The sequence below is a fragment of the Capricornis sumatraensis genome, chromosome 14, assembly GCF_032405125.1.
Source record: "Capricornis sumatraensis isolate serow.1 chromosome 14, serow.2, whole genome shotgun sequence".
NCBI classification, from domain to species: domain Eukaryota; kingdom Metazoa; phylum Chordata; class Mammalia; order Artiodactyla; family Bovidae; genus Capricornis; species Capricornis sumatraensis.
The window spans coordinates 44903067-44920693 of NC_091082.1; the positions used below are offsets into that span (position 1 = coordinate 44903067).

General features: G+C 43.6%; 1 protein-coding gene across 1 annotated transcript in view; it reads right to left on the reverse strand.

The window, feature by feature from the left end:
* SCYL3 (SCY1 like pseudokinase 3) overlaps positions 1-17627 on the reverse strand; it is a 41623-nt gene that overhangs the window by 7248 nt on the left and 16748 nt on the right. Inside the window, exons 6-10 of the mRNA XM_068985650.1 lie at positions 16668-16770; positions 15356-15467; positions 13219-13296; positions 10870-11009; positions 10037-10221 (exon numbers count right to left, since the gene is read on the reverse strand). Coding sequence (XP_068841751.1) covers positions 10037-10221; positions 10870-11009; positions 13219-13296; positions 15356-15467; positions 16668-16770 — 618 coding nt within the window. The remainder of the gene's footprint in view (positions 1-10036; positions 10222-10869; positions 11010-13218; positions 13297-15355; positions 15468-16667; positions 16771-17627) is intronic.

Genomic DNA, 17627 nt, shown 5'->3' on the forward strand with positions numbered 1-17627 from the left:
AGTACGTGAACCGTGAACTTCCAGATGTTCGAGCTGTATTTAGAAAAGGCAGAGGAACCGGATATCAAATTGCCAACATCTGTTGGATGATAGAAAAAGCAAGAGTTTCAGAAAAAACATCTATTTCTGCTTTATTGACCATGCCAAAGCCTTTGACTATATGGATCACAACAAACTGTGGAAAATTCTTCAAGAATTGGGAATACCAAACCACCTGACCTGCCTCTTGAGAAATCTGTATACAGGTCAGGAAGCAACAGTTAGAACTGCACATGGAACAACAGACTGGTTCCAAATCGGGAAAGGACTACAGTCAAGGTTGTGTATTGTCACCCTGCTTATTTAACTTATATACAGAGTACTTCATGCGAAATGCCGGGCTGGATGAAGCACAAGATGGAATCAAGATTGCTGGGAGAAATATCAATAACCTCAAATATGCAGATGACACCACCCTTATGGCAGAAGTGAAGAACTAAAGAAATTCTTGATGAAAATGAAAGAGGAGAGTGAAAAAGTTGGCTTAAAACTAAACATTCAGAAAACGAATTTCATGGCATCCAGTCCCATCACTTCATGGCAAATAGATGGGCAAACAATGGAAACAGTGACAGACTTTATTTTTTAGGGCTCCAGAATCACTGCAGATGGTGACTACAGCCATGAAATTAAAAGGTGCTTGCTCCTTGGAAGAAAAGCTATGACCAACCTAGACATCATATTCAAAACCAGAGACATTACTTTACCAACAAAGGTCTGTCTAGTCAAAGCTATGGTTTTTCCAGTGGTCATGTATGGATGTGAGTGTTGGACTATAAAGAAAGCTGAGCACCAAAGAATTGATGCTTTTGAACTGTGGTGTTGGAGAAGACTCTTGAGAGTCCCTTGGACTGCAAGGAGATCCAACCAGTCCATAAGGAAAATCAATCCTGAATATTGGAAGGACTGACGCTAGGAAAGATTGAAGGTGGGAGAAGGGGAAGACAGAGGATGAGATAGCTGGATGGCATCACCAACTTGATGGACATGAGTTTGAGCAAGCTCTGGGAGTTGGTGATAGGAAAGGAAGCCTGGCGTGCCGCAATCCATGGGGTCACAAAGAGTCGGACATGACTGAGCGACTGAACTGCACTGAGGAATGTAAGATGCCAAATTCCTCAACAAAATTAGAAAACAAATTCAACAATATATTAAAAGGATCATATACCATGATCAAGTGGAATTTTTTTCTAGTGATGCCAGGATGGTGGAACATCCACAAATCAATGTAATACACTACATTAACAAAACAAAGGGTAAAAATCATATGATCATCTCAATGAACACAGAAAAAGTATCTGACAAAATTCAACATCTATTTATGATAAAAACTCTCAACAAACTGGATACAGAAGAAGCATACCTCAATATAATAAAGGCCATATACAACAAGCCTACACTTAACATTACATCGAAAAGCCGAAAGCCTTCTCTCTGAGATGAGGAACAAGCCAAGGATGCCCACTGTTGCCAACACAGTGTTGGAAACCCTAGCCATAGCAATTAAGCAAGGAGGGAGGGAGGGAGGGCAAAGACATTTAAATCAGAAAATAAGAAGTACTGTAAAACTACACAATATACAGAAATTTGTAGCATTTCTATACACTAATAATGGATTGTCAGAAAAAGAAAAAATAACCCCATTTGTAATTGCATCAAAGAATAAAATACACAGAAATAAATTTACCCAAAGAAGTGGAAGACCTCTACACTGAAAACTATAGGACACTGATGAAAGAAACAGAAGAAAACAAATAAGTGGAAAGATATTCTGTGTCATGGATTGGAAGAATTAATATTGTTAATAAACTGCCCATAGTTCCCTAAGCAATCTACAGACCCAGTGCAATCCCTATCAAAATTCCAATGACATTATTCACAGAACTAGAATCAGTTCAGTTCAGTCGCTCAGTCGTGTCCGACTCTTTGTGACCCCATGAATCGCAGCACACCAGGCCTCCCTGTCCATCACCATCTCCTGGAGTTCACTCGGACTCATGTCCATCGAATCAGTGATGCCATCCAGCCATCTCATCCTCTGTCGTCCCCTTCCCCTCCTGCCCCCAATCCCTCCCAGCATCAAAGTCTTTTCCAATGAGTCAACTCTTCGCATGAGGTGGCCAAAGTACTGGAGTTTCAGCTTTAGCATCATTCCTTCCAAAGAAATCCCAGGGTTGATCTCCTTCAGAATGGACTGGTTGGATCTCCTTGCAGTCCAAGGGACTCTCAAAGAGTCTTCTCCAACACCACAGTTCAAAAGCATCAGTTCTTCAGCGCTCAGCCTTCTTACAGTCCAACTTTCACATCCATACATGACTACTGGAAAATCCATAGCCTTGACTAGACGGACCTTAGTCGGCAAAGTAATGTCTCTGCTTTTGAATATGCTGTCTAGGTTGGTCATAGTTTTTTTTTGCAAGGAACAAGCATCTTTTAATTTCATGGCTGCAGTCACCATCTGCAGTGATTTTGGAGTCCCCAAAAATAAAGTTTGACACTGTTTCCTCTGTTTCCCCATCTATGTCCCATAAACAATCCTAAAATTTGTATGAAACCACAAAAGACTCTGAATAGCCAAAGCAACTTTCAGAAAGAAGAACAAAGCTGGAAATCTCACACTCCTTGATTTCAAACCATATTACAAAGCTACAGCAAAATAGTATAGTATTGGCATAAAACAGACACATAGGTCAATGGAACAAAATAGCCAGGAAATAAACCTATACATATATGGTCGATTAATTTATGACAGAAATAGCCAAGAATACACAATGCAGAAAGGACAGTCTATTCAGTAAAGTGTTGAGAAAATTGGACAACTGTCTTATAACACATTAACTTAAAACGGATTAAGGATGTAAACATAAGACCTGAAATGATAGAACTTCTAGAAAAAAACACAGGCAGTAAGCTTTTTGACAACAGCCTTGGTGATGAATTTTTGGATCTGACACCAAAAGCAAAGGTTACAAAATCCAAAACTAAGAAATGGGATTACATCAAACTAAATAGCTTCTGCAAGGCAAAGAAAACCATCAGAAAGTAAAAAGGTAATCTACTGAATGGGAGAAACTATGTGCAAATAATATATCTAATAAGGGGCTAACGTTCAAAATATACAAAAAGCTCATACAGCTCAAAGGGAAAGACAATTTGACTAAAAACTAAGTTGAAGATACGAAGAGATGTTTTCCCAAAGATGACATAAAGCTGGTCATGAGGTACACGAAAAGATGCTCAAGATCACTAAACATCAGGGAAATACAAATCAAAACCACAAGGAGATAGCACTGCATACCTGTTAGAATGGCTATTATCAAGAAGACAAGAATCAAGGGATGGTGAGGATGTGGAGCAAAGGGAACCCTTGTGTGCTGCTGGTGGGAATTTTCATAATGGGTACAGCCACTATGGAAAACAGTATAGATGTTCATCAAGAAATTAACAATGGGATGACCATACCATCCAGGGACTCTACTTCTGGGTGTTTATTTAAGGAAAAACCTTACTAACTCAAAAAGGGACATGCCTCCCATATTCACTGCAGGATTATTTACATCAAAGTATCTATTGATGAACGGATAAAGAAAATGCAGTATGCACACAGGAAGATTATTCAGCCATACAAAAAGCATGGAATCTTGCCATTTGCAACAACATGGACGGACCTGGAGGGCATTATGCTCTGCTAAGGGAAATAACTCAGACACAGAAAGACAAACGCTCACTTACATGTGTGTGTGTGGTGGGGGAGGTGGGGTAGAGGACAAGCAAAAAAAAACAACACATACAGAGAACATATTAGTGGCTGCCAGGCAGAAGTGAGGAGGTAGAGAGGAAATAAAATGGGTCAAGAGGCATATACTACATTATAAAATAAAAAGGTCATGCAGATATAATGTACAGCATAGTGACTATAGGTTATAATACTGTATTGCATATTTCAAAGTCACAAAGAATATTTTTTGAAGTTTCATGAGAAATTTCATAACTATGGTGACACATGGTAACTAAGCTTATTGTGATCATCTGCAATATATACACATATCAAATCATTCTGTGTACCTGAAACTACATGTCCATAATATACCTCAATTAAAAAAAAAGATTTTAAATGTTAATTTTCCATATCTGTACTCAGCTCAATGTAGCAGGACCATAACAAACAGTTCATGGACAGGCAATGTTCTGCAGAGCACACTTGAAACACTCATCTAGGTCACTAAGAGCTGTGTCCTTCACCTTGTAGCTTAACACACAAGAACAGGACTGTGAAAACTTTTTTGATATCTGATGCATATAATACCTGTCCCTAACTGAGCCAATTATGATCTCTTTTCCAGTAATAAAAACTGGAATTTAGAGAAACTAGTTATCTCTGGTTTGCTTAAAGGCAGGACAGTAAACTCAGAAACTATGGGGCAACTACGCTTCAGTTCAGTTCAGTTCAGTCATCCGTCGTGTCTGACTCTTTGCGACCCCATGAATCGCAGCACGCCAGGTCTCCCTGTCCATCACCATCTCCTGGAGTTCACTCAGACTCACGTCCATCAAGTCCGTGATGCCATCCAGCCACCTCATCCTCGGTCGTCCCCTTCTCCTCCTGCCCTCAATCCCTCCCAGCATCAAAGTCTTTTCCAATGAGTCAACTCTTCGCATGAGGTGGCCAAAGTACTGGAGTTTCAGCTTTAGCATCATTCCTTCCAAAGAAATCCCAGGGTTGATCTCCTTCAGAATGGACTGGTTGGATCTCCTTGCAGTCCAACGGACTCTCAAGAGTCTTCTCCAACACCACAGTTCAAAAGCATCAATTCTTCAGCGCTCAGCCTTCTTCACAGTCCAACTCTCACATCCATACATGACCACAGGAAAAACCATAGCCTTGACTAGATGGACCTTAGTCGGCAAAGTAATGTCTCTGCTTTTGAATATGCTATCTAGGTTGGTCATAACTTTTCTTCCAAGGAGTAAGCGTCTTTTAATTTCATGGCTGCAGTCACCATCTGCAGTGATTTTGGAGCCCCCCAAAAATAAAGTCTGACACTGTTTCCACTGTTTCCCCATCTATTTCCCATGAAGTGATGGGACCGGATGCCATGATCTTCGTTTTCTGAATGTTGAGCTTTAAGCCAACTTTTTCACTCTCCTCTTTCACTTTCATCAAGAGGCTTTTTAGCTCCTCTTCACTTTCTGCCATAAGGGTGGTGTCATCTGCATATCTGAGGTTCTTGGTATTTCTCCTGGCAATCTTGATTCCAGCTTGTGTTTCTTCCAGTCCAGCATTTCTCATGATGTACTCTGCATATAGGTTAAATAAGCAGGGTGACAATATACAGCCTTGACACACTCCTTTTCCTATTTGCAACCAGTCTGTTGTTCCATGTCCAGTTCTAACTGTTGCTTCCTGACCTGCATACAGATTTCTCAAGAGGCAGGTTAGGTGGTCTGGTATTTCCATCTATCTCTTCAAGAATTTTCCACAGTTTATTGTGATCCACACAGTCAAGTCAATAAAGCAGAAATAGATGTTTTTCTGGAACTCTTGCTTTTTCCATGATCCAGCAGATGTTGGCAATTTGATCTCTGGTTCCTCTGCCTTTTCTAAAACCAGCTTGAACATCAGGGAGTTCACAGTTCACGTATTGCTGAAGCCTGGCTTGGAGAATTTTGAGCATTACTTTACTAGCATGTGAGATAAGTGCAATTGTGCGGTAGTTTGAGCATTCTTTGGCACTGCCTTTCTTTGGAATTGGAATAAAAACTGCCCTTTTCCAGTCCTGTGGCCACTGCTGAGTTTTCCAAATGTGCTGGCATATTGAGTGCAGCACTTTCACAGCATCACCTTTCAGGATTTGAAACGGCTCAACTGGAATTCCATCACCTCCACTAGCTTTGTTCGTAGTGATGCTTTCTAAGGCCCACTTGACTTCACATTCCAAGATGTCTGGCTCTAGATTAGTGATCACATCATCATGATTATCTGGGTCGTGAAGATCTTTTTTGTACAGTTCTTCCATGTATTCTTGCCACCTCTACTATGGTCAACTACGCTTGGCCATGTGTATACCAAATAACAAAAGCTGGTCTTCAAAAGTCAAATGTGAATAGATGTAAAGAGAAAGAAAAGGAATAAAGACCATATGGCTGAGTCCCAGCTGCTCTTGATTTCCCTCTTAGGTAGACTGACATCCTTTGATTAAAGTCTCTCTTTTGGGCTTTAGCCCATTTAAGTGGGTTTCAGTTACTTGCAACCAGAAGAACCTTGATTAAGACATTTCAAGGAGCTATCAGGAGAGGTTTTGTTCTGAATTGGCAAGCATGTATAGAAGAAAGACAGAGGCAAAGCGTCTGCACCAGTCAGACACAAGGCCAGGATGACTGGACTGCCTGGTGGAGGGGGCATCACGGGTTCAGGAATCCTGGGTTCTGGTCCAATCTTTGCTGGGAATTCGCAATATGACTTAGCCAATTAATAGTTTCATTTTTCTGATCCAATTTCCTCATTTACCTAAGATAAAGGTTTCCAACAGGACTCAATAAAGAAGTATCAGTTCCAGTGCTAACAAACCAGGCACTGTCTCAAAACACAGCCATACAAGTAAACTAAATCATGGTTAGAATTCTGTCAGCTAATTATGGTAATCATAAGAAACCACCCAAGCCAAAAACCCAACAGTCATCCTCAAAACTCGCCCATCTAGTGGAAAACGGAGTCCTCCCGCTTCTACCTTAACCACTGCCACCATGTTCCCCCAGTCCTTGCCATCTCTTAGCAGGACCATTCTATACTGTCCTCACTGAACCTCCTTGCTATAGTCCATCTTCTACACTGCCACCCAAGTGAACATTAGAAATCAGCTAAGTTATTCCTCTGCAGGGGAAGTAACTCCACTGAGAATTTTCATTGCTTTTCATGTGCTGAATATCTACTTGTTAATAGGTTGTTGCAGAAGTAATCACTGGTTTGCACTGTTGAACTTTTCCATTTGATACTGGAATATATTCTTAAATGTGGTTATGTCACACATCATTTTGATGCACATTTATTGCTTTATGTTTTTTACTAATTGTTATTACTTGTTGTTTATATGTATTTTAGACTATGGAAATGATGTTAGACCCAAAAGCAAATTTGAGCGATTTTCTTATTCAAGTTCAAAATGGGTCAAGAAGCAAGAGACAACTCGCAACATCAACAAATGCATTTGGCCCAGGAACTGCTAACGAATGTCCAGTGCAGTGGTGGTTCAAGAAGTTGTGCACAGGAGACGAGTCTTGACGATGAGGAGCATGGTGGCCAGCCATAGGAAGCTGACAACAATGAACTGAGAGCACCACTGACTGATCCTCTTATAACTACACAAGAAGTTGCCCCAAAACTCAATGTCAATCATTCTACAGTCCTTCAGCATTTGAAACAAAGTGGAAAGGTGAAAGAGCTTGATAAGTGGGTGCCTCATGAGCTGACCGAACATCAAAAAAACTGTCATTTTGAAGTGTCGTCTTCTCTTATCCTATCCAACAATAATGACTCATTTCTCAATTGGACTGTGATGTACAACATAAAGTGGATTTTATATGACAACCAGCGAAGACCAGCTCAGTGGCTGGACTGAGCAGAAGCGCCAAAATACTTCCTAAAGTCAAACTTACACCAGAAAGGGGTCATGGTTACTGTTTGGTGGTCTGCTGCTAGTCTGACCCACTACAGCTTTCTGAATCCCAGCAAAATCATTATATCTAAGAAGTATACTCAGCAAACTGATGAGATGCAATGAAAACTTCAATACCTGCAGCTGGCACTGGTCAATAGACTGGGCCCAATTCTCTGTAACAACGCTCAACCACACAGCACACAATCAACGCTTCAAAAGCTGAATGAATTGAGCCACAAAGTTTTGCCTTACCTGACCTCTCACCAACCAACTACCACTTCTTCAAGCACCTTGGCAACTTTTTTGCACAGAAAATGTTTCAACCATCAGGACACAAAAATCGCTTTCCAAGCGTTCATTGAATCCTGAAGCACAGATTTTTTTGCTACAGGAATTAACAAACTTATTTCTTACTGGTAAAAATGTGTTGACTGTAATGGTTCCTGTTTTTTATTAATATACATGTGTTTGAGGCTAGTTATAATGATTTAAAATTCAGAGTCTGAAATCACCATTACTTTTTCAAAAACCTAATACTGATCTCAGCTCAGGACCTATGACGGGACCTCTGTTTCAGAGTTAGAGTGCCTGGTTCCCCTTCTACATTCTCAGACACAAAACAACTACAGGTAGAGTGACAGCTACTGCTGCAGACGTAAACAAAGTGCTATGCTAGAGTGACGAGGCTGTAAAGCCAGCCCCCAGTGAGCCACACCCCAGTACCCACAGCCTTGAATAAACCCACCCCACAGTGAACCTGGCCTGACTTCTGTGACTCACTTCAATCAAGAGAATGTCACTGAAATGATGTGGTCAGTTCCCAATCTATGCCTTAGGAAGGCTGCTTGGGCTCTTGTGGTCACCTTGGGCAGCCATGTAAGAAGTCCACCAACCTTGCTAGGGAAAGCATGTGGAGATGTCACATGGGGGAACAAGGGCCCTGAGATGTCCAGAGACTGTGGAGAGAGAGCCCCAGAGAAGCCTGGCTTTTCCGCCCTCCCCTCTGAGGGGCCAAGGAGCTGTGTGGATGTGGGCCCCAGATGACTGCTGCCTCCACTGACATCATGTGGAACAACAGAACCCACAAGCTGAGCTCAAGCAATCCAAAGAATTATGAGAATTAATAAAGTATTGTGGGACTTCCCCGGTGGTCCAGTGATTAAGAATCCACTTTGCAAGGTGGGGGCACAGGTTTGATCTCTGGTTAGAAAACTAAGATCCCACATGCCGTGGGGCAACCAAGAGTGTGCACCACAGCTACAGAGCCCTGATGCTGCAACTGAGACCCAACGCAGCCAAATAAATCAAAAGGTAAATAAATAAAATGACTGTTGCTTACTAAGTAGTTTTGGGGCGGTTTGCTACACAGATAACAAATATTCATTATCTCCCATCTTCTCACTTCTTGAAAGCAGGGAGTATGTTACACACCTCTATGGCCCCAGTACTTAGGCATAAGAACTGGCCTAAAACCAGGCCTTATCATCTTTAAATAAATTAATCTCATAGCAGAACAGACAAAATCTTTCCAAATCTCATACTGAGTTGAACAGTGTCTCCCCAAAATTCATGCCCACCCAGAATGTGACCTTAAATGAGGTCATACTGGGTTAGAGTGGACCTTAAATCCAGTGACCAGTGTCCTTATAAAAAGGCCATGTGCCAACAAAAGCAGAAACTGAGACAACACAGTGACAAGCCAAGAAACGCCAAAGGGCTACCAGAAGCTGGGAGGAGGCACGGAAGGACTCTCCCCCAGCGCCTTCAGAGGGGGCCTGGCGGACACCCTGACTGCGGATTTCTGGCCTCCAGAATCATAAGAGAATAGATTTCTATTGTTTAAGCCACGCAGTTTGTGGTAATTTGTTCCATCAGTCACAGGAAACCAGTACAAACCCAGAGGCCCAGGGTGGACAAAGGCAACCAGAGCTGGACCGATGCTGATCAATGGCTAAACCCACGGACAGGGACCATCTCCTCTCCTCTCAGCTACAGCCTAATTATTTTATAGTGAGTTAATTATGACACGTGCAGCTTCTCTTCACAAAGCATCCCACAAACGAATCTTGTTAGTTTTCCTCCAAAGAATTAGCAAGCAGAATTACAGGTTTCCGGTTATAAAGAAGCGAAGACTGACTATGGTGGTTTAACTGCTTCGCCTGGGTGACTGGCCTGGAAGTGCAGTTTTCGTGTCCACCCTTCGGGTTCCAGGAGGCTTCCACACTGAAAAGCTGTCTCAGGCCTTCTCAGCTCTTATCCAAATGCCCCCAAGCCCCCTTTTCCTTCCAGCCCACTCCCCGGGTGACTCAGGGAGCGCCCGCCGCTGACCCGAGCACCCCTACCTGGGGCAGGATGACCTTCTTCAGCTGCTCCTGCGTGAAGTGCTCCACGTAGGCCTCCAGGTGGGACAGCAGCACCATGCGCACATGCTCCTCGTGCACCTCGAACAGCCGCAGCAGCTCAGGGATCACCCGCGCCTGGAACAGGGCTGGTGAGAGGAGGCGGGGGGCTTCTCCCTGCGTGTTGTCTTCCCCCGGATCAGACGGGGAAAAAAATCATCACTTCAGCGAAAGGAGCACGAAGCCTAGTGCATAAACTGAGCCCAGAACTTCACACACAATCCTAAGTACTCTTCCAAATTCTTGTGTCCCAAACCAAAGGCACGCTCTTCACTGACCCCATATTACTCAAGGCTTAACTGTCTTAAGAACACTCCACCTTGTAGGAGCATTTCTGATACACTCTTATCATACTTAACGTACTGCAAAGAAACCTTATGTTTTAACATAATTCTGAGTGGATAGCTCTCTGTATTAATACATTCATGTCTAATCAAGGAGAAATTTCATATACTAGATTCAACTGATATTATTGTTGCAATTGTTCCTGCAAAGCCAGGAAGTGTTAAATGCTACAACAGGAGCTGGTCCTCTCTTCCGAGCAGTTAAGGAAGGTCCTTCAACAGAAACAGGCATCAGAACCATTTGGGGACCTTTGAAAATATGTATTCACCTGTCTTCCTTCTGTTCCAGACCTAGGGGGCCAGGCACAGGCAAATTTAGAAAAAGCTCCCCAGGTCATTCAGATCACCACACAGTAAGCGTGCACTGTCTAAATGGGGACGAATAATTCCCAAACTCCATAATTACCAAGAATATTTTGGAAAAAAATTCACCTTTTTTAGGGCCGAGGAGGTAAGGAAGAAAACTCTTAACAGCTACTGGCTCTGCAAACACCAGCTGGTTAAGCAGAAGAGGCACCAACCGTGAGGCTATTAATTCCTCTGACAGGCAGCTGACTCTGTCCAGCAGGAATCTGGGGGCAAAGAAGGAAAGCCTGGGACACTGCAGCAGCTTACTTGCAGTTGAGACACATGGAGCCTTAGCCCACATCATCGAAGTGATGCATCTGAAATGTGGCTAGGGAAACTAAACAGGTGGGTCCCCAGATATTAAAGAAAAACACAGAAGGTGTGAGACAATGCCAGCTAGTCAGTACATATACAACCTCCAATCCAAGCTAGGAAATTTTTTTCAACAAATTGCCCTTCATTAATAATAGCAAGAGTGTCCTCTTTCCCCCCTAATAACCCAGTCTTTTTAGTCAATAAAAGGTACTTTCTCAAATATAAAACACACGTGTGCTTAGTCGCTCAGTTGCGTCCGACTCTTTGTGACCCCCATGGACTGAAGCCCACCAGGCTCCTCAGTTCATGGAATTCTCCAGGCAAGAATACTGGAGTGGGTTGCCATTTCCTTCTCCAGGGGATCTTCCTGACCCAGGGATCGAACCTGGATCTCCAGCATTGCAGGCAGATTCTTTACAGTCTGAGCCACCAGGGAAGCCCATTTTAAAACACATAGGATATTACATTACTTAAAGTTTCTATGGTAAACAAAATACTGGCTTTTGTTAGAAGAAGCTAAGTACAAGCACTTTGTTAAGAAATACACAGACATCAGGTATTAACAGTAATAACATGCCACCATACAATCATCCTGAGCAAGTATCTTGCCTCCTACCTAATGAGGAAATGGACCACACCAAGCATTACCTCCTTCAAACCCCTCAGCCACTATCCACAAACAGGTCCACGGGCCAGAAAAATTCCCACCTCTTTTCCAGGTACCAAGGATGTGAGGGATTCCTCTTATTTAAGGCCATCGCCACAGGGCCATCGCTCCAACATGCCCTTCTACCCCAGGGCCACAGGCCAACAGCCCCCCAGCACAAGGGGGGCTTCAGTTCCTCCCTCACTCCCACCAGCTCCATTCTGTGAGTCCAAAGACATGCTCCCATCTTTTCCAGCCTTAAAAACAGCCTTACTTGACTCGCTTAGCAATTCAGTAGCAATTCCATGTTCCTCTCCTCCAAGCTTTTCAGGAGGTTTTACCCAAAGTCCGTGTTCTCACCTTCTGCTCACATTTCAATTCACAGCAGTTTAATTCTCTCTGCTGAAATGGGTTTTTCTAAGAGTTACAAAAGCTCTCTTGATGGCAAAGTCATTACTATCTTTCTGGAATTCTCTGCCGTTGGGAATACCAGCCCTCCTGTTTCTGAATCTCCCCTAACCACTGCTTCAGCCTCACTTGTCAGCCACTCCCTCCCCACCAGCCCCCTGACAAGCTGGGTGCCCCAAGTCCTTTTCATGCTACCCACTTTCTCCGGGAAAATGTCAGTGACTACAGGCTAATGAACCTTAATATTCACCTCCAGCTCATCCTCATCAGACTCCTCTCCTGAGATGCAGACCCATCTGCCCAAAGGCCCATGTCCATCTCTACCTGGAGGCCCACAGCCACTTCCAACCAACACGGACACCAGATCCTACGTCTTCCCTCCAGTATTTTCCAGCTCGTTTAGTGATAATCACTAAGGCTTGCCAGTTTTTATGTTTTCATATTTCTTATCTGTGTCTTCACCCTACCATCGCTGCCGTTACATGAGGCATCCCATCTATTGCTGGCCTGCCATGGTCTGCCAACCAACCCAAATCTTACATGAAGTAAAGCTGTGGCCCCTCCGTAGAAAACAGAGTAATCCACCCAAGGTGAGAGGCATCTGTCTCACAGCCTGTTTTCACTCCTTTGACAGTTTCAAGGCCTGAAGCCCACTGCTTACCAATAGCGCCCTCTCGGCTAGATCCGAGGGTGCCTGCCCTAACCCCTCCAGCAGGACTCAAGCGGTCATCCCTCCACACACAAGACCTACTGTGTTTCACCTTTGTGCACTGGTTCACACTGCCTCTCTAGGATAGCTTTTCTCTAACCTCCTCCCTGCCCCGTCCTCTGTGTTCTCAGGACATCCCCCTCAAGCTCCACTACTGTCTACGGATTATCAGTCTGTATCTGTTTCCTTCTCAGAACTATACTTCCCAGGGTCTAGCAGAGAGCCTGACATAGAGGAAATGTCACTGAACTCTAAGAAACCCAATGACAGACTCATCTTCTCTAGGACACCTGACGTGATTACATGGACTTAATCCAAGTTACTAAATTTTAAGGCCTGAATTTTCTGAACTTACTTGAAAAATTCAGTTTTTTCCTCTTCGCTCTTCAATGTTAAACTTTTCAAGAAATTTACAACTTCTAGAAAATCATTCCTAAATGCCAAAAAGAAAAAAAAACAAACAAACATGCAGGACAACAGATTAAAGAAGGCACATTAAATATCAAAGCCATAATCGCAGACCACACGATAATACTACTCAACAAAGACACATCTCCCTGACCACGTGGAAGATTCTACTGTAACTAAGTAGTTTAGAAGACAAGTGCTATAGGACAAGCCCATAGGGAATTTAATATTAATATCAAAGAGATCTGTGAAGAGGATACATGCTTAACCACACACATGTGTGCATATACACACGCAAACAAATGCTGTGGTTTTAATAAAATCATCATAGTCATCCAAACATTTTGTTGTAATAGGATGTGGTTACATGAAATGTCCTCAGAGAAATGCTTTTACCGTTACAGAACAGTTGCTCATTCTCAAGTCTCCTCTGGGGAAGTAATAACTATTAAAGAGGGTTGCAGAAAGAGGGATTTCTGGTACAAGTCACAGGGATCTTCCCATGTCGCCTGTTTTGTCTGGTCACTTTTCCAGCCAGGCAGGGAAGAGGGTGACAAGAGTGGGTGGTTTCCTGCAGGGCCTGCAGACAGTCCCAAAGCCAGCTCAGCTCCAAGCAAACGCGGCCCCTGGGAGGGAGGCTTTAGCAGCAGCCAGCAGCCCCCACCAGCAGGGCTGACCTCCTCTCCTGGGTCTCCACACCTCACCTTTGCACCTGTTTCCCTATGGCATGGCAGAAAGAGTGCAAATGCCTTGACCAGAGAGGAAAATCAGATGGCTCAGCTGCCTTGGTAGGAGCTTCGGCCCTGCCTCCTCCCGCTGCCCCTGGCTGGGCTTTCCCCTCACGGGCAACAATCCCCCCATGGGCAACAATCCCCTCACATGTAACAGTTTATGAAAGAGGGGGCCGGTGTGTGGTTCTGCCTTCCCTCTCCTGTTTTTACTGAAGGATAATTCAATTCAGCTTTACAATGTTGTGTTGGCTTCTGCCAAACATCACCATGAATCAGCCAGAGGTATACCTACGCCCCCTTCCTCTCCCTTGTTTCATCCACAAGTCATACTAAAGAACTCCTACCACACACAGTGATGAGAGACTCTATTTACTGTAAAGGATTCTTCTCCGCAGAGAGTCTGAAACATCCCCCTCAAAAACACATGGAGATACCTTGGTTAAAGGACTCATAATGGGAAATGTTTGAATAGCTCTTTTGGAACATAAGTAACAAAGCCCATGTGACCACAAGGAAAATACCCGCTCTGCTGTGTTTAATGATATACCTCATCCTACCTTAGAACCCCCTCCAGGGATAATATCAACTCTCCCTTCACTCTGATTTCTCTCAGGCTTTCTGACTGCAAACCCATAAGGATTTTTAGTTTCACAACTGACATGAGTTTGATTTTGCTAATAAAAGTTATGAATGAGGAGTTAACCTGTGCAGAAGTTCTGCAGACACGGAAATTTAAAAAATGAAGGACACATAATTAAAACTAACCTTGAAGAGAGAGGTTCAAAAATCTCTCTGAATCCAGCGACAGTACTGACAGCTATACTGTGCCCTCCCTCTAAATTGACTTCTTTGCTGTTCCATCACGAATTACTAAACAAAGAAAACAATCTTCTGCCTGCCTGAAGAAAAATAAGCTCATTTCCATGCCCATCCCCCACCAACAAGTAAAATTCAACAATAACAAACTCGTATAAATAATACAACGTCAGCAAAACAGAGAGGCTGTGTTAACATTAAGTTCCTCAACTAACTTCTCCAACTCTACACCACTGGACACAGCCTAGCTTCTCTACGTTCACAGAAGTCCTAAGGAATCCAGCTATAATGTCTAGACCCAGGTGTCCACGGTGAAGGGGTTCTAGAACTTCCTATCTGTGAGAGGAACGTGAGAGGCAATGACCACGTCTCCCTCTACTTCCCACGTGGACATGACTCACTCCCCCCTAACACTGAGGGGCAACAGCAGCAGCAGCACGAGGGCCCGCACCGCCCGGTCCTCCGAACCCCACCGCGGGAGTGCGGCCCGCAGGAGGGCCGGCGGGGGCAGGCAGCGCGCCGCACCGGGCGCCTCACCTGAATAAGTCGTGGCACAGGAGGCTGCAGAGCGCTGGCCGGCACTGCGGGCTGGGACTCAGCAGGGCTGAGTGCAAGGTCTGTTGAAAGCTGGAGAGAATATCCGCTGCAACTGAAACCCAGAGCGACAGTTAGTTCCCACTGTCTCCTCCCTCCTGTTAGGACCTCTACAGCTGCAGGCTGACGGGAGCAAAAACCAACCTGGAAAAAGCCCAAACAAAGAGAGCCCTGGCTGGTGCTCAACAGCTCCCTGCCTGCCTGAAGTCAAACTCCTGGGCAGGTGGAGAAAACCATCCTGCCAACACATCTACCCCCCTGCTCCCCTTGGAGGCCCCCACCTTTCCTGACTGTCAGCTTAACTCAGCTCAGGCCTAGAGGAGGAAGCTGAGTAAATGGCAGGTTTGAGGGCCTTTTCGATCAAGTCTCCTAACCCTCAAAACACAGGAAGTTATTTGAAGGACTGTATTTCCTCTCAAGGATGGTACATAATTGCCACCATGCTAGAAACAGTGAAGAGCAGTGAGTTCATCACCCACAAAGGATGTCCTAGAGCTTAATTCTCAAATGTTTAGGCTGGGACAGGTCAGAGCTGATGGCTGAATGGTGCTTGTAACTTCAGAGGATGGAATGAACCAGGCAGAAGAAACTGCGTTGGAACTGCACAAAGCTGCAGCAAATGAGATACAGGCTGGTAAAGGGGCTTAATGTGTACAGACCCCAGTACATGTAAAGGATGGATATCTGAAGGCCCGCAGCAGGTGGAGAGGAAGAGGGCTGTCAAGCATGCCACCAGAGAACGCAGAGGAGAACTGTGTGCTCAGTAGCCTGGCCTTTAAGGGCCAACCAAAGAAAACAGTAATGAGTACATGAAATCATGGCCAAAAAAAAAAAAAAGAATCAAAAGGACTTTGAAAGAATCAAGATAAAGAAATGTTCATCTTAATTTAGAAATTAATTGTAAAACACTCTGAATCTTATCCTCAGATCATTACATACACATCAACAGTACCATTCATTTATTTAAAGGCTGGTTTGATAAGGAATAGTCTTTAGACCATAAATACAGTACCAATCAATAAGATCATAATATAAGATACCCAAAGCCATAGTTCCAAGTGCTTCCTACTTAAAACTCTTTTAACTGTTCAAAGTGAAGAAGCCCAAAGCTTCTGCCCTCACTGCTATTACGATCTGCCCTGCACAAAGTTTCTTGGTAAGCAACAGTTCCATACTACAATCAAACGCCACAGCATCCACCGTGGATGGCTGTCCCACTAATTCTGCGGATGCAGATAGCACAAGTCCAACTCACCCTGTTCACTTAAGACTGTGAGCAAACTTTCCACCAGTGTCCCAAAAGAATAGGCATCCCGGGCGTGTCCGTGGGACGCTGGCAGAGTCGTGAATTCTGGAGACTAAAAGCAGTAAAGACCATTACAACCAGAGGATCTGCTTCAGAAACCATTCCTGATCTTCTCTGAAGCACTTTCTCCCATTTTTGTGTTTAGTGTATCCAAAGTTAACTACGCAGTATCACACACAAATTTCTAAGCTCTTAAAATGATTAGTGAATAGAATTTATCAAAGATATTAATATTAAATAAGGAGGGGGGAAAGGCCATAATATATGTTTGTGGCTTTCAGAAATATTTCTGACTACAAACTGGAGTAAAAAAAATTATCAGCAGCATTATATGCACATATATGTGTAAGTACATAACAAAAACAGAAGTTTCAAAAAATAGTTCTTAGTCTTGCTCCTCAAGATGTCCTGTGATACTTTCTATTTACTCCCTTATTTTTCTCCCTTAAAATGCCAGTCAGGACCCCTAACTTGATTCAAACCTACAAATCATTGGTTTGAAAGACACTAGTATATATACATAGCACTGCTTTGAATAAACCTGAGTTATTTCAAGTCCTAGGTTTATACTTAAGTTTATTGTTGAGTTTGTGTTTCTTGCAAAGCACACTAAATACGTCTTTTGGGATCAAAGTCTATAGTGGTTAAGGACAAACTTAGAAAGAACAAGTGCTTTTGAATTTATTGTTAAATATTATCTTTCTTTACCAGCACCATAATATTAATAATCACTCTTCCTCACATCTTGGAATCCCAACTAACGGCAGATAGGCAGACGACCAGCTTGGGTGAAGCACAGGAAAGGGCTGGGCTCTTGTTTCCTCAACTCTCATGGCTTCCACAAAGGCTCACCATGGAATGGTATGGTGCCCCACTCTGCTCACACCGAGGTGCCTCTTCTCTTTCAGT